Source organism: Maniola hyperantus, chromosome 26 (genome assembly GCF_902806685.2).
Source record: "Maniola hyperantus chromosome 26, iAphHyp1.2, whole genome shotgun sequence".
NCBI classification, from domain to species: domain Eukaryota; kingdom Metazoa; phylum Arthropoda; class Insecta; order Lepidoptera; family Nymphalidae; genus Maniola; species Maniola hyperantus.
This window is the reverse complement of record NC_048561.1, coordinates 4645734-4672431: the sequence shown is the minus strand read 5'-3', so window position 1 is coordinate 4672431 and position 26698 is coordinate 4645734. Positions and strand designations below refer to the sequence as shown.

Genomic DNA, 26698 nt, shown 5'->3' with positions numbered 1-26698 from the left:
ATATCCGAGGCGCCCTGAGGAGAATCCAGGTTCTATAAAGACATTATTACTTTTTCTTCTGTGCTAAAAAACATTTTTGAACAATTATTTATCTTGTGACATTTATTTTTCTTTTTGTGTGGTGAAAAGCATTTTAAGTGACATTTTTTGTTTAAATGTTAAATTCCGGAATTAGAACTCTTTTACACGCATAACTAATAGAGACTTTAAGTGAGTTTTAACTATCAAAATTTAAAAACGGAATATTTACAAACATTTTAAATTTAATTTTATAAGAATTTTGGTACTAGTTTTTATTTTTGTGAATAGTTTCTTTTTCGTGTATAGCTAAAAAATGGATAAAAAAATCAAAGAATTAGAGGAGGAGAATGCGGCTCTTGTAAAAAAATGAAAGAGTTAGCAGGAACTGCCCTACCTCTAATGGAGGAAAATGAATCGCTCCGTACCAAATTGGCTACCGTGACGGAAGCCCCTACGGAGCATTCCAAAATTTGTAAGGTTGCGGCGAAACTTCCTCCCTTCTGGGCAGATCGCCCCGTAGTGTGGTTCGCCCAGGTCGAGGCGCAATTTGAGATTTCAGGTATCACAGTAGACCAAACAAAATTCAATTATGTTATTGCTCAACTCGACTCACGGGTCATTGGTGAGGTCGAGGACATCATCACTCATCCTCCGCCGGCGGACCGTTTTCGCGTAGTTTTAAAAAAGGAGCTCATCCGTCGGTTGTCCACGTCAGAGGAGCAGAGGGTCCGGCAGCTAATCAATGACGAAGTGCTAGGGGATCGTAGGCCGTCCCAGTTTCTCCGCCATTTGCGGTCGACTGGCCGGTCACGTACTGACCGACCAAAATATTTTGCGACAAACTTTGGATGCGCCGCTTGCCACAACATTTGCAAGCCATATTAGCCGCGCAGTCCGAAATTTCATTGGATAAGGTCGCCGAATTAGCGGACAAAATTTTAGAGGTCTCCCCTGGCATCATGGCACCTTCTACCGCTGCTAGTTCATCTGATCCCAGTTTGTCTTCACTTCTCAAACGCATTGAGGAGTTAACACAACAGGTTGCTGCGCTAAGCAGAAATAGGGATCATCGTGGACGTACTAGGAGTAGATCTAGAGGTCGTTTTAAATCAACTTCTCCGCACAGATCGCAGAGCAATGGTGGCGAAGCGATGTGCTGGTACCATCGAAAGTATTCTTCACGTGCCGTGAAATGCATCAAACCCTGCTCTTACACAGAGCAGGAAAAACGCCAGAGACAGTCAGTAGGGCGATGGCCTGACTGTCCGGTTGACAGTCGCCGGTTATTTGTCACTGAAGTTAAGTCTAAATTGCGTTTCTTAATAGACACTGGCTCTGATCTATCGTGCTACCCGGTGACCTGGATTGATCAACCTCTTAAGCCTACCGAGTATACCATGCGCGCCGCAAATGGCAGCGATATTAAAACATATGGTACAATTCTTTTATTGTTAGATTTAGGTCTTCGCCGTGAGTTCAAGTGGAACTTTATAATATGCGATGTTAGCACCGCTATTATAGGGGCCGATTTCTTATCGTATTTTAATTTATTGCCAAATTGTAGAAGCGGTCGGCTGATCGACAACACGACCGGTCTTTCTCATATGGCATCCATAGCTACGGATGGCCAGGTTAGCGTAAGGACCATAAAGGGTAAGCATGAAATATTGTCTAAGTTTCCTGCTATTTTAAGGCCTCCAGGTCCTGTGCGTGAGATTAAACATACCACGGTGCACTACATCCGGACGACGGATGGTCCGCCGGTATCGTGTCGTCCGCGCCGCCTGGGCCCACATAAATTAGCCATCGCGAAGAAAGAGTTCGCAAATATGATAGCATGCGGCTCTGCCAGACCTTCCGATAGTCCCTGGTCTTCAGCTTTGCACCTGGCTCCAAAAGGAGATGCCGATTGGCGTCCCTGCGGTGATTACCGTGCTTTAAACGCGCGCACGATACCGGACAGGTATCCCGTGCGTCACATAGGCGATCTTAACCATAATTTACGTGGATCAACAGTCTTTAGCACGATTGATCTGGTGAAAGCTTACCAGCAGATTCCCGTTGCAAAGGATGACATTTGTAAAACAGCTATTATAACACCTTTCGGTCTGTTTGAGTTTCCTTACATGACCTTTGGACTCCGTAACGCTGGCCAAACATTTCAGCGATTCATTGACGAAGTTGTTCGAGGTCTGGATTTCTGTTTTGCATACGTGGATGATATTCTTGTTTTTTCTAAGGATCCACAGCAACACGCAGATCACTTGCATATTTTATTCAAACCGCTAGAACAATACGGCGTTGTAATAAACGAAAATAAATGCCGTTTAATGTTTCAGAAGTAAACTTCCTAGGTTATAAAATCAGCGCCGCTGGCATAAGTGCGCCAGCTGAGCGCATCAAGGATCTTCAGGAGTTTCCCTTGCCGAAGACGGTACAAGGTGTTCGAAGATTCCTCGGTATGGTGAATTTTTATCGTAAGTTTTTACCGGGCATAGCTCGGTACCAGGCTCCACTCATTGATGCTCTGTCAGCCATTCAAGGTAAAGGTGCGAAGCCGTTTATTTGGACGCCTGACTTAGAGCGTTGTTTCAACTCGTGCAAGGAGAGTTTAGCTAACGCCACTCTGCTAGCTCATCCAGTCGCTGATGCTCAACTCGACTCACGGGTCATTGGTGAGGTCGAGGACATCATCACTCCATCCTCCGCCGGCGGACCGTTTCGCGTTTTTAAAAAAGGAGCTCATCCGTCGGTTGTCCACGTCAGAGGAGCAGAGGGTCCGGCAGCTAATCAATGACGAAGTGCTAGGGGATCGTAGGCCGTCCCAGTTTCTCCGCCATTTGCGGTCACTGGCCGGTCACGTACTGACCGACCAAAATATTTTGGTAGCACGGAGTATGAATGAAACGGCTGCTCACATATTTACAAGATATAATTCAGTATAAACACAATTAATATAACAGACGAAATCAAGAAAGCTGGAGCTCGGTGCTCGACAGTGATGTGTCGGTCTTGGTATCTGAGGAGCGAATGTGGCCCCTGGATTTCGCCCAGGGCCGCAGGATTTTCGAATCGCTCCGTATTCAAATTTCCGTTCTAAGTGGCAGCTGCGATGTGAAATGTCTTCTTTACAGCTGCCAGTCTTAGAAGAGGCCGCATGCCTCTACATCACCCCCCTACGGAGTAAGAAAGGAGAGAAAAGAAAAAAATTTAATAAATTATTTGCTAAGCGGCTTGATAGGGAACGAGGAAGCGAACCTTACGCCCGGAACGCGTGGTGACAGAAGGTTGAGATGGTTGAGAAGGTTGAGAAGGGTGAGAAAATTGAGCAGGCAAATCAACTTGAGGGGGTTGAAAGATATAAGCCGGTTTTAAACGATCAATGGTTACTGCCATTGGTTTGCCTTTCACCTCAATTTTAAAATTTTTTTCACCGACGTTCTAACACTCTGTATGGACCAGTGTATGGCTGTTCCAGTGACTTCTTTGCTGTTCCTCGACGCAAGAAAACGTAATCAGCGGAGGATAAATCCTTCGGAATGTAAAAAACTGGTTTACAACGTCTCGACGAAGGAGTCGGAGATAACTCTGACATATGATTGCGAAGCCTATCAGCAAAGTACGCCGGGTCAGAAACATGATCGTTATTAGGTGGGTTGAAAAATTCACCCGGTAATCGTAAAGGTTCTCCGTAGACCAGCTCCGCACTGGATAATCCAAGGTCTTCCTTCCATGCGCTCCTAATACCTAGGAGTACTAATGGTAATACCTCGGTCCATTGTGGGTTGGCATGGCACATAATGGCCGCCTTGAGCTGTCGATGCAGCCGCTCTACCATACCGTTGCACTGAGGATGATACGATGTCGTCATCCGATGCTGTGCGCCGGTCAACTCGACGATCTTCATGAAGAGATGCGAGCTGAATTGAGAACCACGGTCAGTAATTATGGTAGTTGGACACCCTAGTCTCGCTACCCAGCCAGCTAAGAAAACGCTAGCACATGTTTCTGCGGTAATGTCTGGCATTGGAAATACCTCAGGCCATCGTGTAAAACGGTCAATGACTGTGAGGCAGTACTTAAAACCAGAGGAATAAGGTAAGGGACCTATTATATCTAAATGAATTACAGCAAAACGTTCAGATGGTGGAGTAAAGGTTGATAATGGGGCAGATGTATGCCGAGTAATCTTCGAACGTTGACAAGCCTGGCAAGCTCGTGCCCACATCCGACAGTCCTTCTGTATGGATGGCCATACATAACGGTCCATGACTAGGCGAGCAGTTGCTCGAACACCTGGATGACTGAGGTTGTGAAGTTTCTCAAAAATGCTCCTCCTAAACTGTGGAGTAACGTAAGGACGGGGTTTTCCCGTAGAAACATCACATACCAGTTTAATATTTGTACCAGGTACCGTTATGTAGTCTAAATTCATGGACGTTTCCTTGCGCAGGCTTTTCAATTCTTCATCGGAAGCTTGTGACTGCGCGAGTGCAGCGAGGTCGTCTTCTAAAGAGATGCTCTCCACACGTGAAAAAGCATCGGCGACCAAGTTGTCAGCACCCTTTACGTGCTGAATATCCGTAGTGAACTGTGAAATAAATACTAATTGATTTAATTGTACAGGCGGAAGTTTGTCACGCCGTTGAGTGAAAACATATAATAAGGGTTTGTGGTCAGTATAAATGGTGGCATGTTGACCTTCAAGAATGTGCTTAAAATGTTGCACGCTTTCATAAACGCCTAGAAGCTCTCTGTAGTAAGCCGGCCATTCGGATTGCTTCGCAGTTAGCTTTTTGCTAAAAAATGCAATTGGTTGCCAACCCTTATCAACTTGTTGTTGTAAACAAGCGCCAACATGTGAGCTAGATGCATCGGTAAATAACCCGAGTTGAGCATCAGCGACTGGATGAGCTAGCAGAGTGGCGTTAGTTATGTATCGACTGTCGGTCAACATTTATATCAAGCCTGTTACCATTTCGAGTGAATAATAAGCGTCGGTTCCCAACCTTTTTCGTTCAGTCGTCGTTTAAACTGAGTGTTAACATTCGAGTGAACGATAATCGTGTCGTACATAACCGATGTTTACTATTTAGTCTTTGTTAAAACAGATAGGTTTTTTTATATGACTTAATAACTTACAACTATTAGGTCTAAAGTTTAATTGTACGATCGTGTCCTATGAGATCCAACTACTTTAGGTTGTATTAATGTCCGTATTCATAATCTGAAAGCTTACAACTATTCAGTTATGAAAATTATACGAACTTGTTTATATGAGAACTTAATAGTAAGTGATCATTTCTAACGTATGTGTGTTGTATATAATTATTAAGATAACTCGTGTACCTATACTTTGTTTATAATTTAAAAACTGTATTACCCTGCCATTAGTAATACTATTGTGTTTTTGTGTAATTTATTCATAATGTTGTCATTTATAAATTGATATAATAAGTTGTGTCACTTATATAATTGTGTCTTATGTTCATTTGTCTAACGGACAGTGTTTTGTCAGTTGTCATACGTGTGACTGATTTTTATTTTTTTTCATAATAAATACGTATTGTGTTCTTAAGAATGATGTTTGATTCGAGATTAGTCTCGTGTGTAAACCCGTGAAAACTACTATCCTTTTAAAACCTTAAGTAGCGATTACTCCTGTAGTTCAGTCTGAACTGGCAGTGCGTAAAGCTCAAATTGAGTTGAGCACCTCTAGATTTTTTTACTAGTTCCTATCTAACCATACGGAACAACTGGTACAAAATGAGTGCATCTGTGCACAAACTACTAATACACGGTGCAGATATAATAAAGGAGCTACCTTTGCCTGTGGGGTTGTTTTCAGAAGATGTGCTGGAAACTAGTCAAAAAGAATATAAAGGAGTACGACTTTTCCATGCTAGAAAAACCTCCAGAATCCACACTAATACAGACATTGTGCACTGGATGCTAATAGCTTCTGATCCAATTATTGCATCCAAGAGGAGGAGCCATAATAAAAAAAGAAAACCGTTTCCTAAGGAGGTGCTGGAAATGTTGAACGTGCCACTTGCAGAAACGATCGAAAACAAGGATAATAATGACGAAGAAATAATGGATGATCATGACGACAGTGATAGTAACTAATTAACTACCTATCTGTTTAAGACATAATTGATGTATGATTGATAATTATTATCTAAGTAAAATGTACTAAATTTTTTTACAATACTATTTTATTTCTACCTGTAAATACCTTTTAGGTAGGTTACAGGGCCTTTATAGGTCAGACACATTTCTAAGCATAAATACACATATTATTTCACTTTTTTGATTTTTGACCCCCTAAAGTGGTAATTTTGCCGTATGTGCGCCGCCCTGATCTTAACTTCATAGTTATAGCCCCGGACACACCGACTCGTTATCCAAGTAACGACAGACGAACTGACAGACCGGACATACTAGACATAGCTCTTCTGAAGAACATTGCCCTTCAGGTAAGTCCTTTGGAGGTGCTGTCCGAGCTCTGCTCAGATCACCGGCCCATACTGATGAGGCTGGGACCATCGCCCAATGCGGCCCCCGCGACCAAAACAATCATCGACTTTAAGAAACTAGCAGACCAGCTCAAGTTTATTGACTCAGAGCATATATCCCAAATTCCTGAAATTATAGGTAGCCTCGATGCCGAACTCCGCGAAGATCAATGGGACAGGAGGTTGAGTGAGCTCACGCCATCGCATGTAGCCTACTACAGCCTGGCGAGGGCTCTCAAAGCCGACCCTGTCTCGGCGACTCCTCCGCTGTTACGTCCCAACAATCCACCCGCCTTTGATGACGCCGATAAGGCTGAATGCTTGGCTGACAGTTTAGAATCCCAATGCACCCCGAGCACCATCTCGCTAGATAATTCCCATATAAAGCTGGTTGAAGAAGAACTAGCAGACGTTTTCTCCACCGCACCAGACGGTGATCCAATCAGACCAACTACCAGCGGTGAAGATCGTCAAATAATAAAAGAACTCCACGCTAAAAAAGCCCCCGGCCCCGACGCTATCAATAATAAGACTCTCAAACTACTCCCCGAAGTTCTAATCAACCTCCTAGTTGTTATATTCAACACTCTTATGGCGGGATGCTCCTTCCCCGACCGGTGGAAAGAAGGTACTGTCATAGGAATCCCCAAGCCAGGTAAACCTAAGAACCTCCCCACTAGCTACCGCCCCATTAGTCTGCTCAACACTCTTGGCAAGGTGTATGAGAAAATCATCCTTATCCGGCTCAGGTCCTTTGTAGAGGAGAACAACCTCCTTAACGACGAGCAATTCGGCTTCCGAACTGGACACTCATGTGTCCACCAAGTGCACCGCCTCACGGAGCACATCCTTCTCGGGTTCAACCGATTTAAAACTAAAAGTATCTCAACGGGAGCCCTATTCTTCGACGTAGCCAAAGCTTTTGACAAGGTATGGCACGCCGGCTTGATTTACAAGCTATTCCATCTAGACGTGCCCGAAAGACTTGTATGGTTAATACGAGACTTTCTCACGAATCGTACTTTCCGTTATCGCCTGGATGGGACTCTATCCTCTCCAAGACCCCTCCGAGCCGGAGTCCCCCAGGGCTCCCTGCTCTCACCCCTTTTGTATGCGCTATACACTAGGGACATCCCCAGATCTCCGTACGTTCACATAGCCCCGTTCGCGGACGACACCGCACTATACTGCTCCCACTTAAATTACAACCTAGTAATATCTCGACTCCAAAAGGCGGTCAATGAACTGGGTCACTGGTTCCGTCGTTGGAGAATCGAGGTAAACCCAGACAAGAGCGCAGCAGTGCTCTTTAATAAGTCTAAAACTAGACTTCACTCACTTCGACGAAAAGAAATCTCACTCTACGACCGTCCAATTCCCTGGCATTCGAAAGCCAAATACTTGGGTGTAACATTTGATAGTAAGTTGACTTTTGCAGCACACATCCGTAGAGTCCGAAATAGTGCAGCGTTTGTGCTCAATCGTCTCTACCCTATGATTTGTGCCAAAAGTAAAATGTCTATTCGACATAAAGTCACGCTATATAAGACGTGCATCCGGCCAATAATGTCTTATGCTTGCATCGCATTTGCTCACCGGCCACCCTCTTTTCTCAAACCCCTCCAAGTCCTACAAAACAAGTTCATGCGTATGGCCACGGGCTCTCCGTGGTTTGTGCGCAATGTGGATCTCCACAGAGACCTCCAACTCCCGACCATAGCGTACCACTTCAAACAGCTCTCAAAAAATTATTTTGAGAAAGCTATTAGGCACCCCAACCCATTAGTAGTCGGGGCCGCGACGTACACACCAGACAGAAATGATCCTCCCGACAAAAGACGCCCTAAGCATGTCCTTAACGATCCCGACGACCAGATAATGACCGACAATGCCCCCTTTTTCGAAGGGTTACACAAAACAATGTTACAGCGTAAGGCCTCCTACGCACTGGCGACCATGGTCGCCGCGACCTGGCCGCGGCGGCCAGTGAATTCTGGACTTTATATGGCAATCGCTATAGCCCCTACGCACTTAGCGGCCAGCGACCAGCGGCCACCGTTGGCCGCGGCGTCCAATTTGATGCCACGCGACCAGCGACCAATCGTGGCCGTCGAGAACATCACTTCTGTATTAAAATTCATCAGTGCTACCGCATCGGCCGCGGCGACCAGACGTGTAGCTAGCTACAGAGTGATTATTTTACAATGGCCAATTTCGACACGGAAAGGTTCATAATTGAAGTTGAAAATAGAAGAGGTTTATGGGATTTAGCATCAAATGATTACTCCAATAAAGTCCAATGAAGTCGACTGCAAATTTTTCGGCCGTCCACATGTCGCGCTTGCCTACGCACCGGCGACCATAGCCGCGGCGGCCTGGCCGCGTCTATGGTCGCCAGTGCGTAGGAGGCCTAAGACGCCGGTTAAGACGAGGTCCCCGATTCCTGACGTCACCCGGTCGTGGCCTTGTGTCACGCCCCCCATCCCAACGTTACGTGGTCCCCCGATCACTCTGAATTGTTCTTCGAGCCCTAGGGCTCACCCCCAGGCGGAGCTTCGCGCTCGCCCCCCCCCCCCCCCCCCCCGGTGACGCTGTAGCGGCCCCAGGAGGGCCGACGCAGCATAGTCAATCCGAAACAACACAAGGAATGTTTAGCGGACTGGCCCCGGCCCCCCGCGCTACCTACTGCCGTGCAAGACCTAGCGCCGCCGTTCCAAAGAAGGTCAGAGGTCAATCTCGTAATAGCTTCTCAAAGAAGAAACCCCCAATAGAAGGTAAGTGCCTACCCATATTATAAATGCGAATGGGTGTTCGTTGGTGCTTCAATCACCCTGCAAGGAGCAACGGATCGGCGTGATTTTTTTTTGCATGGATATAGTTGAGGACCTGGAGAATCATATAGACTACTTTTCATCCCGGAAAATTAAAGAGTTTCCGCACAATTGTTGTTGAAAATTGTGACGATTCTTATTGGAGATCGCAACGACCATTGTTGAAGATTGTAACGGCCATCGAAACAGCTCGCTACGAACACTACTTTTGCCAGACTAGCGCTCACGCCGGGCTATTCATTTCTGTACTTGCGAGACTAAAATCCAACCGCTCAATACGATCGCTACTATTGCGAGACCTACGCTCGCGGTGGTCATTTTTTGCCCCATTTTTTATATAGAGCATGCAGCCTGGGAGCTACCGTCCCATCACGCTGCTATCGACGACGTCGAAGGTCTTCGAAAAGTTGCTTCTGCTGCACATCGCACCCCACCTTCAGCCACGCGACGTTCGGTTTCCGTGCCGAACATTCGACCACGCTCCAAGTCACGAGAGTACTGCACCACCTCGCTGCCGCCTTCAACAAGCGAGAGCACTCCATCGCAGTATTCCTAGACATGGAGAAGGCGTTCGATCGCGTCTGGCACACCGGGCTCGTCTACAAGCTGTCCACGTCTACTACTCCTCGTCGAGTAGTTAAGACCGTGGCCACCTTTTTGGAAGACAGACGTTTTCAAGTGGCGGTTGAAGACGCTCTGTCCACGGAACGACCCATTCGAGCCGGCGTGCCCCAGGGAAGCTGCCTGTCACCCGTGTGCTACTCCTGGTACACGGACGACATCCCAGTTGCCGGCGGCGCCATGCTGGCGCTGTACGCCGACGACGCTGCATTTGTTACAACCTCGCTCAATGGCCCGCACGCAGCGATTAAAATGCAGCGCGCACTGGATGCACTTCCCACCTGGCTGAAGGACTGGAGACTCAAGGTCAACGTGGCGAAAACCCAGGCGATATCCATCGGGCGGACCTTTCCGCCGCCGCCGGTATCGCTCATGGGAGAGGCCATCGAATGGTCATCCACGGCGAAATACCTGGGGGTGACCATCGACAGGAAGCTCAGAATGCGGCCCCACGTGCCACGACCACGGAATGTGGTCGCGCAGACGCGCACCGCACGGACACTCCTACGCCCCGTGCTGGCGTCTCAACTGCGTCTCCGTACGAGGCTGTGCGTCTACAAGACGTACGTCCGCACGCGACTCACTTACGCGGCCCCAGCTTGGTACGCGCTAACGAGCGAAACGGACCGCCAGTCGCTGCGGGCGCAACAGTCGCTCGCGCTTCGCACCATCGCCGGAGCTCCACGCTACGTACGGAACGCGGTCATCTCCAGGGACCTGCGCATGGAGAGCCTCGACGACCACATTCGCCGCCTGAGCTCCTCTATGTTCGCGCGCGCGGATGGAGCGCGAGCCCAGCACTTGCAGGGCATCGCGCCATACCACCGGCGCCCACCGGACATGAGAGGCCTGCCACGTGACCTTGCTACCTGACTGACCCATCGCTTCCTCGCCGCTGGCTGACGGGCGCCCGCCGGGCTTCATCTGGCGGGCTCGACCTCGCTGAGCGGCGGGTGGAAAAGCCCACGGACATACCACGTCGCGCTGCAGTGGCCGATCGCCCGCGATACGCGCGGGCTCGATCGAACCGCAGCGCGCCCACCGGACTGACTCCACTGACCAGTGGTCACACCCCGTGACCCGCCTGTAGTTGCAGGCGGCGTTGCAACCACTGAAGGGGGCCATCGCCCCGATCAGTTACCCCGGGACCCGCGAGGGTCCGCGTGGACGACCCGACTGCGTTTTATATAGAAGACCGGCCCGTCTGCCGCCGAGTGCGCACGGTTTGCGCACCAGCGTTCGGAGCCCGCGTCAGTTTTCGGACATTATTGCGACTGCCTGTCCAAAACCTCTGAGTCCAGCGTGAGGCGATCGGAACCACACGATCATACTCGCCCGGTCTGGTTTCCCGGTCTGCCACAAGCGGCAAGCCCCGGGAACTGGGCCGGCGGGTTGGCGTGCCGACGTCCCGCGCTCGGGCCACGACCAGGCAGGACCGCCACGTAACCGCAAAAAGACATCCGAGCGACTGCTATCTCGGCACGTCGCTCGTCCGAGATGCCGCCGCCGCCCTTGCCGCAGCGCCGCGCGACGCGACCGCGCCCGATCCGCCGGAAGGTGTTCGTGCGGTCGACGAACGCCCTGGACGCTATTATAGCGTCCGGCCAGGTGGCGCTCGCTGCCCGCGCAGCGCAAATACCCGAGGCGGGCCCAGCTTCGAGCGCCGGCGAAGAGTCCTTTGCCGTGAGCCCGCTCGCGCTCTCCCCTGCGCCATCAACGGCGGCCGTTAACTGGCCGTCGAAACCCCGCGCCGCGCCGCAACCTAAAATTGCGGCCGCGCCCACACCTCAGCCCCGCGCCGCCGCCGTGCCACAGCTGCCGGCACCGGCCGTGCACAGCCCGTCACCGCGCGCGCCGCGCTTCCCTGCGCCGCCGCCATCAATTGCCGTGGGTCGTTTTCCCTCGCCTCCTCAAAGACGAGGTGAGAAAACCACGGCCATCAACATGCCGGCGCTTTCGCCAGACTCGCCGATGGACACCGTCCCGGCGAGCGAGCCCGGCACCTCATACGCTGCCACGGCCGCAACAAAGAAGCCCAGGACGACGCTAGCGGGTACGGCTCCGGTACCCGCCACTGCTGTCCCTGCCGCCCCGACACCCGCCGCCGCCGGCACCTCGGCGGCCGCTGACAGCGAAGTCCGTGCGCTATCCTCCGCTCATAGTGGAGGTGCTGCCGGACTGGCCGTCGCACTTCAGGAGGGCACACAATGACAGGAGAGGATGTGGGAAACAGGAGAACCACGAACGGCGACGGGAATCTCCCGTATCTGTGACGTCTGCCCCAGAATGGGGAGAATGACATAATGGGGACAAGGAAGCAGAAAGGAAAGAACTTGTAGGGAGTCAAGAAGGCGCCCCGGGAAAGAGCCACCGAGCAAGTACCGAACGGGCGCCCTCCCGCGTTTCGGCCCATATAACCGCAAGGTTGGTGGGGCCATGGGTGGTGGTGGGTTGGCCGTCGCACTTCAGGGAGCTGAAAAAGCTCCTTGGACACGCACCCAACGGACGCCCGTTTGGCAAGGGCGTCCGTTTTATACCGAAGTCGGACCAAGAGTTCCGCGTCATCCAGCGCTACCTCACGCAGCTGGAGAGCGCCGTCGGAATCTCTTGGTTCTGCTACTCGCTCCCGGCCGAGAGGAGCGTCAAGGTGGCAATCCGCGGCCTGCCGGCCAACACCGAGCCGGCAATGGTGGAGGAGGAGCTGCGCGAGCTCGGGTACGTCCCCGAACACGTGCGGACGATCCCAGCTCGCCCAGGCAGACCCGGCTGTCGCCCAACTCCAGCGGACGGCGGACACCATTCCAGGCATTTATGAGGTGCGCGAGCTCCTCTGTATGCCCGGGGTCACCATCGAGGCCTGGCGCGGCAGGAAAGGGCCTGCCCAGTGCCATAGATGCCAACTCTGGCGCCACAGTTCGGTCAACTGTCACCGGCCAATTGTGTGCGTCAAGTGCGGTGGCAACCACGCGGCTAGGGACTGCCCGCGCCCCCTGGAGGAGCCGCCGACGTGTGCCAACTGCGGTGGAGACCACACGGCAAACAACGCCAACTGCCCTGTGTTCCGCAAGGAGCTGCGGAACCGCAGGGCCGGCACCATCGCACGCACCGCACCTGCGCGCGACACCACAGCCGCCGCCGCCACTTCTGCGGAGGCTGATGCGCCCGGCTCGCTCATGGCTGCTGCCAACCAGCCACAGCAGCAACCGGGCCGCAAGCGCCGACACAAAAGAGGCAAGCGCGCACAGAGGCGCAATGACGCGCCGCCCTCTGCGTCAACCGCCGCACCGCCGCGCCGTGCCGCACCGCAGTCCTCCAGAGGACGAACGACGGCCGCACCTCCTCTGCCGCCCACATATCAGTCCAAGCCCACCGTGGTCGCCGCTCCCGCGAGGGAGACGAAGGCGAAGCGGCCGGCGCCGCCGCAACCGGCACCTCAGCCGGCTAGCGGCCGCTTGGACTACAAGATGACCAAGATCATCGGCACCCTGCACCAGGTGTTGCTGGCGATCCATGAGAAGCGGGACCCTGCCCCGCTGATCCTTCGCGGTGAGCGGACGTGTTCAGCGCGAGCTCCGTGAAAAAATATTTTTCTCCGGGTTTTTCCGAGCTTTTCCGGGTTTTTCTTTTTATCATTGTGCTGTTACAGTGTAGTGCTATAGTTTTAATCTGTGTAGTGGTGTTAAAGTGGTGTGGAACGTGCTGCGACCCCCCTTTTCCTCACCGCATCGTGGTTGAGCTCCGGGACGCTCCTGGCAGCTCCCACGGGACAGGACCCATTTTAATTTTATTTAATTTTATTAAATATAATGTCACGTCTGTTTACAGAACGTTTTCCTAGTTTTAGTACTTAGTTTAAGTCTAGGCTAGCTTTATAACCTATAAATTGAGCACGTGGTCGCACGTGTTCATTTATAGGTTATCTTTTCGTGCATTGACACTCTGTGCATGCGCCGTGACAACTTTGACGGCTGTCAAAGTTTTTGACAGGTGTCATCTGTCACTGTCAATTTTGCAGCATATTTTTTTTGACACTTGACAGCTGTCAAGTGTCAAGTGTCAAACCTCTGGCGCATAGACAATAAAGTGCCGGTTTTGAATCGATAACTTAATTTTCGCTCCATTCGGTACTGCTGTACGCCATACTTACATCGATTTTCCGAACCAACCTAGTTTCGTCCGTGGGTTCGGAAATTGGAAATAATCATGTCTAAGGAGCCTAAGGAGAGCGACTCCGGTGGCCAACCATTTGCGCCACGATCCGCATTGGCGCGAACGCCGCCTAGTGGCTTGGCTCCGCCCCATTCGAGGTTTCACCATGATGAAGAGGAGGAACTTCTTCAGACACCACCGGTGCCCCCGCGAACCCCGCATCCAGAGCAGCAAGCCGCTACAGCGGCGCCCACTGACGTCTCCGGAGGAGCGGCGCCCAGTAGAGGTGGTGCGTATGTGTCGGCCCGGTACGCCGCCGCCTGCCCCGCCCACTGCAGCCGCCGTCGCTCCCCGGGGACCTCCAGCTGTGGGATCCAGGATGCCGACACAGTCTAGCGGTCGTCCCGTCACGCCCGACGCCGCTCCGTCGAACGACGCGCAGCAGGAGGGCTCCTTGGCGGGCGCTACGAAGACGGAGCTTTTGGACCGAGTCCACCGCGACTTAGAGGACGTAATGGCAGCCGTCACCGCACCCCCGTCGCGACTTAATAAGGAGGCCACGAACGCCATCTCGGCGGGCTGCCGCGATATTTTGGCGGTTATAGCGGCCCTCACCCTCAAGTTGAGTGAAACGGAGGTTGAACTTAGCGAAGCCAACCTTCGCGCGGCGAAACTGGAGCAGGAGGTTCTGATAGCCAGAACCTCCCAGGCCCGTGTGCCTCAACCAGCTCCCTCCTCTGCCTCCACGGTCAGCTATGCGTCGGCGCTGCGGGTATCCAGGAAGGCCGACCTCATACCAATCCCGGCAGCTCAGGGCCCGGTCCTCGCATTCTACCCGGCTGATGACCAAACGGACAAGCTGAAGACCGCGGAGGACACCAAGGCGGAGCTGAAGCGTGCCGTCGATCCGCGCGTGATCGACGTGCAAATCGACAAGGTCCACAAGGTGGGGAACGCAGGAGTCATCGTCCAAACCACGACGCCAACCGCAGCGGATCGGCTCCGAAGTGCAGTCCCGCCCACTTTACGAGTATCGGAGCCCCGCAAGATGTCGCCACGGATCTGCCTGCGCGACATAGACGGGAATCCACCCGCTGAAGAAATCCTCCTAGCTCTGCAAGAACAGAACCTCCGCGGTACTGAATGGACGATGGAGAACCTGAGGGCCCAGTGCAAGATATTTAAAATGAACGGGAGGCAACACAACACGACCACCGTAATTATGGAATGTACACCGGCCCTGAGGGAGTTCCTCCTCGGAAAAGGAAAAATTTATATAGGTTGGCAGTCGACAGAGGCGTGCGACTTCATCCGGGTAACGTGCTGCAACAAGTGCCAAACCTTTGGTCACCCAGAGAAGTACTGTAAAGCCAAGGATGTAGTGTGCGGGAAATGCGGCGCGACTGGACACAGGAAAGACGCGTGCAAGGAGGACAAAACACGGTGTGCCACGTGCCATCGTTTTGGCAGGGAGTCGGATTCCCACACAACTAATGGTGGCCATATACGCAACGAGAAATCGTTACGATCGGACTGTACAGTTCGAACGGTAACAATAAATCGCTACATGTATGTTATAAAACTGTACAGTTTCGACCGATTTTTTAAGACTGTGCAGTCGAACGGAACAATACAAAAATTTCAATTGATTAATCGGAATCGGAAGAACTGTGCCGACTGATCGTAACGTGTATGCGCTCGTTCAGTTTTCGTGTTCAGTTTTGTCGTCAGTCGCAGTTCGGGTGGACGTGCGCACGCGTCATGGCGTCTCAAACTAATCGCGAATGGCTAGAAGAGTTTATTGAATTATATCGCAGTGAACCTTGTCTTTGGAATACTAAAGGCAAAGAGTATCACAATCGTGAATTAAAACGTTCGGCGTACACTAAGCTGATTGAAAAATTAAAAATAATAGACCCTAGTGCTGACAAAGATGCTGTTGTAAAAAAAATAAACAACATTCGCTCTACATACAAAAAAGAGCGTAAGAAGATCGCTGATTCGAAGAAATCAGGAGCAGGAACCCAAGAAGTATATAAACCAAAACTATGGTATTACTCTATGTTGCTGTTTTTGGACGACCAAGTTGAACCCAGACATTCATGCTCAAATATGGAATCAACAGACAACGAGGTAAGTTATTTGCGTGATTATTAAACAGACTGTTCCAATAAGGTCGGCTTTTCTTATGATTTTTTTTATATTTTCTTCTATAGTTTTTAGCCCTGTGGTGCCAGCAGAGTAGAATAGCACTAAATTTAATATGGTAATGTGAATATATGATAAGCAAATCCACCATACTGAGACATGCTCTATACTTAGTTATTTATATTATTACATGAATTCTTCCTTCTTTCACGTTGTACAGTCCGATGCAAACTTTATGTCCCGCGGAAGTTAGCTGCGAGTGAAGTTTGCGCTGGTACAATCAACTAAAGAATGATTTGGCTACTTTTGACATTTTTTTTGAAAGTATGTAATGATAAAAATAGGAAGTTCTATTATCGGCGGGGGACGCACGGGGTAACGCCCCGCCTCCGCATTCCTCTCGCGCCCCGCTGATACCTAATATTGTACTCTGCGCATGGACACGCACGAAGTTCGCGAGGACATAAAGTTTGAATCGTACTGTAGCAGTCACTGCTAACTGTGCTGCTAAGCAGTGTACTATGGTAGCAGTCTCGAAAAAAATACGTACCTACATATTAATACTTAGTGAATTAACGTGTAGGTATTTAAATAAAACTAAGCAACTTTTTTTATTAAATGTTTTATTCTTAAAGCTTCTGTTTAAGCATAGAATAGTTAACGTATAAAATTATTTTGCCACGGAACGCTGCCTTCACTTGCAAAGTATTCCATGTACTCTTCTCTGACTTTTTTTGCTGCAATTGAGGTATTACCAAGATTTCTTCTTTGTAAATTAACTATGGCTGAATCCAGTGTATCATATCCTTGGGTTATTGACCCTTCATCAACATTTTCTACGTCGAAGCATTCTCGTTGACAGTAAGAACTTTCTGACGTCTTCATTAAAAAATTATGTAAAGCACAACTGGCCATCACGACAGACTCTATTCTCTTCGGATCAATACTAATTTTTGTGTGAAAAATTCTAAATCGAGATGCTAAGATCCCAAACGCATTTTCGACAATGCGCCTTGCTCGTGATACACGGTAATTTAGAATTCTGGTTTTATTTGTGGTTAAGTCTGCTTGCCTAAAATCTAAATGGTTTAATTAAATCTGTTCTAAGTGGAAATGCATCATCAGCCACAAACACATAAGGCAACTTTCTAGTGCTATTTGCGACAACTGTGTCGGTTGGAATACACAACAGATTATTATCAAGTTTTTGAAAAAACATAGTGTTTTTGAGTACTCCACCATCTGAAATTCTTCCATTGGTTCCAAAATCACATAAAATAAATCGATAATTTCCATCAACGATTGCGAATAATACCATGCTATGATGGTTTTTATAGTTGAAATACTCTGAGCCACATCCAGCTGGAAGAAAAATTGCTATGTGTTTACCATCCATTGCGCCTAAACAATGCGGAAAATTCCATCTCTTTTCAAACACTTTGGCCACATCCTTCCATTCTTCTTCCGAGCGTGGGAACTGTAAAAAAATTAATTGTTCTTTCAGGAAATTGAAAGTGAAGCACAGTCATCTCTGGCCGCCCAGTCAACTTCACAGTCATCTCCAGCCGCCCAGTCAACTTCAGAGTCATCTCCAGCCGCCCAGTCAACCTCACAGTCACCTACAGCCACACAGTCAACTCCAGAGACTCGTTCGATTGCAAACACATCATTTAATAGGAGTTGTTCAAAAAGGAATGCAAATGAAATCCTAACTACTGAAGTTTTACAGTCTGTTCAAAACCATTTCAAAAGGCCAGCAATTAGTAATGATCGATTTGATATTTTTGGAGCAAACGTTGCAGCTAAGCTGAGAGACCTCACAAAACATCAACGTATATTGGCCGAAAAAATAATTAACGAAACATTATTTCTGGCAGAGATGGAAAATTTGACTATTTCACACCAAGTGACTGATTCAACCAGTGTGCGTTTCACTAATTATAGTTACAATGTTCCCAGCCCCGTTTCACATACTCCCAGCCCTGATTTAAACATTCCTAGCCCTTATCAGAATTCAAATTTTGAAATCCAAACTCATTTAGGTTCCCAGTCAATTCTGCAAACTTCTCAACAAGTTCAATCCCAACAAATACAAAATTCAGCGGCTGCTTATTTAACTACTTTTGATATTAATACAAATTAATAAACCGTCATTATTATGATAAGTACAAATTAATAAACATTATATTCTAAGTAATTAGTAGTTTTTTATTTCTTACCTTAAAATATTCTTTGCGGAGAACCTTATATATTGCTTCACAGGTTTCCGGTATTATGCGACCCAAGGCTTGAGATGAAATAATACTAGAGAATTTCAAATCTTCATAATTTCTTCCTGTTGATAAAAACCTCAAAGTAGCTACAAGCCTGTCATGGGGTGGAATAGCATTTCTCATAATAGTGTCTTGCTTCTCGATAATTGGTGCTACCATATTCAGTAGATGTAAGTACGTATCATGATCCATTCTTAAAAAATTATGCCAGTCTTTTGGAAACATCTTTAATTCCGCCAACAAATTGACATGAGAATGAACTCTTCTTTTCATTAGCCATTCTTTACACCAGATGCTACGATTTTTCCGCTTCACTTTTTTTTCCTTCAGGGCGAATATTAATCCAACAACTGCTAAAACGTCGTCCGTCGAAGCCATCGCTGACACGTGTGCGTCGGCACCGTTTATTGTACCGTCTGATCGTAACGATTTCTCGTAGCGTATATAGCTTGTATGCCATGTACGATAAACTGTACCGCTCGAACTGTACAGTCTGATTGCAACGATTTCTCGTAGCGTATATGGTCACCATAACGCGCGATCATGCCCCGCCCGCCAGTACGCTGAACAAAGAGCCGTCGCTACAACAAACTATGGCTGCCCCTAGAGGGCCTCAACTTCTACAAGTCGGCCAGCTGAATCTCGGCGGCGCTGCAGTGGCGACTAACGAGCTGCCGTCGCTTGCCCGGGCCCTCGGGCTGGATATTGTTCTTGTTCAAGAACAGTACTTCCAGCCCCCGCCCGGCTTTATCCAGCACGGCAACTCTGCCAAGGCTGGAGTACTTGTCGTTTCGGCGGACGTCGCGGTGGTGGCCCTCACCCATCTCTCCAACTCGCATTGCTTCGTCGCGTCCATCAGCAAGGGCGGGGCAGAGTTCATCATCGTCTCGGCGTACTTTCAATACTCCGAGGCCATCGACCCGCACCTGCATCATCTGGAGAAAGTAATGGACTCCCTCGGGCACAGGAACATCATCATTGGAGCGGATGTTAACGCGCACTCGCCGATGTGGCACAGTGAGCCCCGCCATTACACCGGGCGGGGCCAGGAAGCGGATCACAGACGTCGCTCAGTGGAGGACTTTATATCGGCAAGAGGGCTCGTCCTCCAAAACACGACAGGCCAACCCGCCACTTTCAGTGGCCCAAACGGCGAGTCAAATATCGACTTAACGCTTACAGGACGCAGCGTAATGGTTACGGACTGGCGAGTGCGCGATGGAGCATCATCGAGCGACCACCGCCTCATCACCTATACCATTGCCTGCGACCGCGCGCGCCGAGCTGTAGAGTGCGCCGAGCTTGTCGACGGTGGACCGCCGAGGTTCTGGGAGAATGGAGTGGACTGGAACCGATTCCAAGCGACGATCAGTGCAAGAGTTGGGCTCCTGGACGAGCGGAAGAGCGCTTCCGCTCTGGCCAGTGATCTCACGGATGTCGTGGTGCGCACCGCGCACGAGTGCCTGGGTGTGCGTGGACGGAGTCGGGACACTGGCTATGAGTGGTGGAGCCCGAGGCTGGATGCCATGCGTAGGAAAGTAGGCAGTCTTCGCTGCGCATGGCAGAGCGCCAGGAGAGTGGGAGGCGACAGGGAGGAGAGGGCTAGGGACGCATTTCACGCAGAACGCAGGAGGTATCGACAGCTTATGGTGGAGACGCAGAACAGTTACCACCTCCGAGAGGCTGAGTCCGGGAACGTCGATCCATTCGGCCAGGCGTATCGAGTTGCCTGCGGGAGGTACCGTCCTCCCGCCAACGTCATTAACGGCATTAAATACGCCGACGGCCACTCGGAGAGTGTCGGCGAGGCTGTGGATAACCTGCTGCATGCCCTCTGTCCGGACGACGATCCGTCTAAGGATACGGCGTATCACAGGGAGGTCCGGATAGCGGCCTCCATTTCCCCGACTGGCTGCGACGCGCCTCCACTGTCTAGGGACAGACTGCAGGTCATAGTTAGGTCTCTGCCTAACACGGCTCCGGGAATCGACGGCATCACTGCGAGAATGGTCAAGCGCGTGTGGGCTGCGGCCTCTGCGGAGCTTGTTTGGGTGTACGGTAAGTGCGTCGTGGAGGGGGTTTTTCCCGATGTTTGGAAGAACGGCAGACTTATCGTATTACCCAAAGGGAACGATAAGCCCCTGAGCGACCCGAAGGCGTATCGTCCGATCACGCTCCTCCCTGTTTTTGGCAAGATTTTAGAGCGCGTTTTATTACTGTGTGCGCCCCAGATCGCAAGTGGGATCTCTCCTTGTCAGCATGGGTTCACACTCCGGGTAGATCGACCGTCACGGCGTTGAGCGAAATCCTCAGTACAGCAAAAACTACTGAAGCGAATTACGTGCAGGCAATCTTCTTGGACATCTCTGGCGCCTTCGACAACGCCTGGTGGCCCATGATCATGCTGAAGGCCAAGCGGGGTGGGTGCCCGCCCAACATCTACCGCATGCTCGCTGACTATTTCAGCAGACGGCGGGTAGGCATGTTCGTCGGCGGCCGGGTGCAGTGGAAGGTGTCGACCATGGGTTGCCCGCAGGGGTCTGTACTGGGGCCCACTCTGTGGAACGTCCTGCTCGATGACTTGTTTCGGTTGCCGCTCCCGTGGGGTGTCAAAATTGTCGCGTACGCGGATTACGTCACCGTGCTGATTGAGGCCGCCACGAGACGGAAGATCGAGTCTGCTGCGACCGACTCCATCTCCTTATTTGAGGATTGGGCCCAAAGGAACCGCCTCTCCTTTGCCCCTGCGAAATCGCAGACGGTAACGCTCAGGGGCAGGCTCCAGCGGGCTCCGGTCATCAAACTCGGTGGTGCGTCGATCAGGGCGGTGCGGTCTGCCGTCGTACTGGGCGTAACGATCGACTCAAGTCTGTCTTTCGCCGAGCATGCGCGATCGATCGGGGAGCGCGCCGCTAATTGCTTCGGGAAGATGTCGCGTGTGTCGACCTCTTCCTGGGGCATTCGATACCCCGCGTTGCGCGTTCTCTATTACAGCACCTATGTAGCATCGGTCACGTATGCTGCGGCGTGTTGGGCCGAGAGGGCGACGCTCTATGTTGTGCGGACGTCGTTGGTCCGGTCCCAGAGGCCCGCTCTGATCCTCTTGACCAAGGCGTACCGATCGAACAGTGCCGCGGCCCTCGCTGTTTTGGCGGGGGTGTTGCCGGCGGACCTGGAGGTGATCCGTGCTGCCCGGGTAGATGAGGCGCGTAGGACCGTGGTCAAAGCGGAGTTGAGCAGGCGTAAACGCGAGATCGGGTTGGCCATTGTTGCGGAGTGGCAAGCGCGCTGGACGGACGAGACAAAGGGTGGTGAGCTGCGTCGGTTCTTCCCGGACGTGGCCGGTCGGCTCAGGGCAACCTGGGTCGCACCGGACTATGAGACCTCGCAGATCCTGACAGGCCATGGATGCTTCAACAAGCGCCTGCATGACATGTGCCTCGTGGAGAGTGGTGGTTGCTTGTGCGGACTGGCGGAGGAAGACCTCCACCACGTCTTGTGGGAGTGTGCGCTGTACGAGGACCTCCGGTGCGCCCTGCTGGACGGGATTGTTCGCGAGGAAGAGGGTCCGGTTTACTACCAGGACCTCGTTGCTTCGGCGGAAAACTTCGGCAAGCTACGGGAGTTCGCGCACCACTGGCACAAGAGGCGGAACAGCTCGGACCGTGATCGTGGACCAGTGGGTGTTTGAGGAAGGATCCGGACCGCGGGGCACGCGGGGATCTGCGTGTTGTGTACGTCTGCCCCAGAAAGGGGAGAAAGACCAATTAGGGACAAGGACAGGAAAGAAAGAATTTGTAGGGAGTCAAGAAGGCGCCCCGGGAAAGAGCCACCGAGCAAGTACCGAACGGGCGCCCTCCCGCGTTTCGGCCCATATAACCGCGAGGTTGGTGGGGCCATGGGAGGTGGTGGGTTGATCCTCGCATGCCTTACGGAGCTCTGCAGCCCTGAGTGAGCTCCGAATTGCATACTGGAACGCCGACGGGCTTTCATCACAAAAAGCCCGTCTTTTTAACACCCTGATGTCTCAGCGTCGAGTGGACATCGGTCTGATCAGCGAGACGCACCTCAAACCAGTAGACAGGTTGAAATTCCCTGGATACCACGTCTACCGGGAGGACCACTCCTCGCCGATCGGAACTGCTTATCGAGGTTTAGCAGTTTTGGTCCGTCGGAATGTCATCCACCAAATGCTGCCAGTACCACAGTTGCAGACGACGTACGCCCTGGGCGTGGAAGTCTGCATCGAGCGCCAACCCACCCGAGTGTTCGCGTTCTACAAGCCGCCGACGAATCGACTTGCAGTGGCTGATGTCCGCACCTTGCTGGACTCGCCGCTGCCCACGATTATCGCCGGAGACTTCAACGCGAAACACACGGCGTGGAACTCCAACATCGTGTGTCCGGATGGCAGACGCCTCCTGGACGACGCAGACCGCAACGGATACGAAGTCCTGGGACCGGAGGTCCCCACACACTATCCGTACTGCGCGGCGCTCACGCCTGACGTCATCGACATAGCTGTCGTTCGCGGCCTAGCCGCCACGCCGACGTTAGACGTGCTGGATGACCACCTCATTTCCGACCACCAAACAGTCCTCTTGACGCTGAAGACAACGCCGATGACCTGCTCGCTACCTCCTCCGAAGCATCGCCAGGACTGGCGAATCTTCGCCGAACACATGGCCGAACATTCGCCGTCCTTTAGAGTGGAGAGCCCTGCAGATGTCGACCGACTCGCATCGGACCTCAGCGCGACTATGTCCACCGCGCTTCGAGAGTCCAGACTCGACACTGCAAGCACGCGCAAACCGCGCCAGCTCCCAGCCTACATCCGTGCGATGCTGGAGGAGAAGCGGAAGCTGCGCCGGATATGGCAAAACCAGCGGTGCCCGATCATGAAGACGCGGCTCAACGCTCTGGCCGCCAAAGTCTCGGAAGCGTTGCAAACGCTCGCTGACGAGTCTTGGCACACGGCTATCGAGCGAGCCGGCGACGACTGGTCCGGCATCCACCGCCTTTGCCGCCGACTCTCTGGGAAGCCCCCTCCGATTAGGCCCCTCTTGGCCAGTGACGGCACCCCCCGTTACCGTGCCGAGGACCGAGCGGAGATCTTCGCGGACTTCCTAGAGACGCAGTTCACTCCGAATCCGACCACAGATGTGCAGCACACAGAGACCATCGAGCGACAAGTCGAAGTATACTTCGAATCGCCGATAGCGCCGACAGAAGACCCCGTCGTGTTCTCCCCAGGACAAGTCCTTCGGATGATTCGGCGGACTAAACTGCGCAAAGCGCCCGGCCCCGATAGAGTCACCAACGAAGCCCTGCGTCACCTACCCCTGCGAGCAATCGCGACGCTGACGCGGCTTTTCAATGGCATCCTCAGAACCGGGCACTTCCCATCTCCGTGGAAGCTCGGCCGAGTCATCATGATCCCAAAACCGGGGAAGAACATCATGCAGCCTGGGAGCTACCGTCCCATTACGCTGCCATCGACGACGTCGAAGGTCTTCGAAAAGTTGCTTCTGCTGCACATCGCACCCCACCTTCAGCCACGCGACGTTCGGTTTCCGTGCCGAACATTCGACCACGCTCCAAGTCACGAGAGTACTGCACCACCTCGCTGCCGCCTTCAACAAGCGAGAGCACTCCATCGCAGTATTCCTAGACATGGAGAAGGCGTTCGATCGCGTCTGGCACACCGGGCTCGTCTACAAGCTGTCCACGTCTACTACTCCTCGTCGAGTAGTTAAGACCGTGGCCACCTTTTTGGAAGACAGACGTTTTCAAGTGGCGGTTGAAGACGCTCTGTCCACGGAACGACCCATTCGAGCCGGCGTGCCCCAGGGAAGCTGCCTGTCACCCGTGTGCTACTCCTGGTACACGGACGACATCCCAGTTGCCGGCGGCGCCATGCTGGCGCTGTACGCCGACGACGCTGCATTTCTTACAACCTCGCTAAATGGCCCGCACGCGGCGATCAAAATGCAGCGCGCACTGGATGCACTTCCCACTTGGCTGAAGGACTGGAGACTCAAGGTCAACGTGGCGAAAACCCAGGCGATATCCATCGGGCGGACCTTTCCGCCGCCGCCGGTATCGCTCATGGGAGAGGCCATCGAATGGTCATCCACGGCGAAATACCTGGGGGTGACCATCGACAGGAAGCTCAGAATGCGGCCCCACGTCAGGAATGTGGTCGCGCAGACGCGCACCGCACGGACACTCCTACGCCCCGTGCTGGCGTCTCAACTGCATCTCCGTACGAGGCTGTGTAGTGGGGTTATGTATTAGTATTGAGGAGCAGTAATAAACGGGACATAGAACAACTCACACGTGTTTGATTTACACATCTATCCACTCTACGGAACCTCCAACGGCAACATCACATGGCGACCGTGACAGCGAGCGGACTTTTGCACGGGGAGTAGCGGCCGCTCGCACCGCGATAGCAACACGTGTCGGGAATAACATTAAAATAATTAAAAATGGGACCAAAGTGCTCCAAGTGCGTGTGCGAGAACAAAGAGGTGATATCACAGAATGGAGACTCCACCATGGACCACCCCATGTACACCAACAACATCATGATGGCAGCAATATTGGCGATATGTAGCGCAGCAATTATTTATATAGGAGTTACTAAATACAGACAATGCCACAGGAACTGGATTAATGAAGGAGTGAGAGCGGACTTTATAAGGAGGCTGCAGGAGCGGATGTCTACGAGAGGAGATCGAGAGGAGAGTCGAGTATAATGTGTGACAATTAAAGTGATGTGCGCGTAAAGTGCGGAAAGTGCGTAAAGTGCGGGAAGTGCGGTGAGAAAATGAACAGTATAGATTTATTGTAAAAACTATTGAGAAAATGGACAGTGTATAGACTTAATGGAAAAACATTTAAGTAATATAAATAGTGAATTAGAGTACTTAAGAGTAAGCATTAGGAAATTAGGACCAGATAGGAGGCTAGAGGAAATAGGATTAAGCAAGGTAAGAAAAGCGTTAGAAATATACGAAAATTATAGAATATTTATCACGCAATTAAATGAAAAGGATTTAGAATATTCATCATTAGTCATACAAAAACTGTGTGAAAACATTGAGGAAACTTTTCTTAAAATATTAAGCTATGATAAGTCATCAGTCGAAAAAATGACTGGTAAGCAAGAGAATATAGAACAGTCATCATTCGAAAAAATGGATAACTTCGACCTAAAAACGGCGAGTACTTTAATCCCGGTAATGGATGGTAAACAAGAGAATATAGAACAGATAATAGACAGCATCGAAATGTATAGCAGTTATCTAAAAGGTCAGGACAGCAAGGGGTTGCTAATTTCTTTTATATTAAAAACTAGACTATCAAAAACCGCGAAATTAAAACTTAATTCCGAATATTCCACTATTGACAATTTACTATCAGACATGAAAAAATATTTGCTTACAAAAAAGTCTGCCAATTCATTGCTGTCCCAAATAAACAATTTAACACAGAACAATATGTCTATTAGCGCTTATGGTGAAAAGCTGGAGGAGCTCTTTATAGGCCTCACCATATCACAAGCCGAAGAAAATCAGAAGGCACGTGATATATTGAGACCTATAAACGAGAAACTAGCAATAAAGAGGTTTGCGGACGGCCTTCGTAACCGAAGGCTGAGCACCATAATATCAGCCAGGAATTACAGCGAGTTGAAAGACGCAGTACGCGCAGCGGAGGATGAGGAGCTGGCCACCGCCGGGACATCGTCCAACAACGGGGTCTACTCATATTCGCAAGGCCGGAATCAGTCATTTCGTTACCCCAGGTACAGTCGGGGACGTCGAAACTTCCACCGTACGAGTGGCCCTCACCGAGGCGCATATCAGCCCACACCACAGGTAAGGAGAGGTTATTATAACTATAATTATCGTGCTAGGACCACACCTACGAGGTACTACAACCAGTCCAGATACCCAAGAAATAACACCAGGTTTTATAGAGGCAACTCAAATAATAATCACCGTCAGGGAAATGCTTACGTCACAGCGTCTGAGCAAAAGGAGGAGCAAGATATAAATTTAGCAGAGTTTTTTCGAGCCTAATTATGCTTTAGTATGTGAAGGGTTAGATTTCATATATTTGTTTATCG

At 51.0% G+C, this 26698-nt stretch overlaps 1 protein-coding gene and 1 long non-coding RNA gene across 2 annotated transcripts; one reads left to right on the top strand and one right to left on the bottom strand.

The window, feature by feature from the left end:
- Positions 1–3145: 3145 nt before the first annotated feature.
- LOC138404268 (uncharacterized) lies at positions 3146–4944 on the bottom strand. The gene is made up of 2 exons (XR_011238274.1): positions 3791–4944; positions 3146–3197 (listed from the first exon to the last, which is right to left on the bottom strand). It is a non-coding gene; the product is annotated as an uncharacterized lncRNA (long non-coding RNA).
- A 6544-nt stretch (positions 4945–11488) lies between these two features.
- Positions 11489–12202, top strand: LOC117994111 (uncharacterized). Its single transcript, XM_034981991.1, has one exon. The coding sequence runs from the start codon at positions 11489–11491 to the stop codon at positions 12200–12202; it is 714 nt and encodes a 237-aa protein (XP_034837882.1).
- Positions 12203–26698: the final 14496 nt, after the last annotated feature.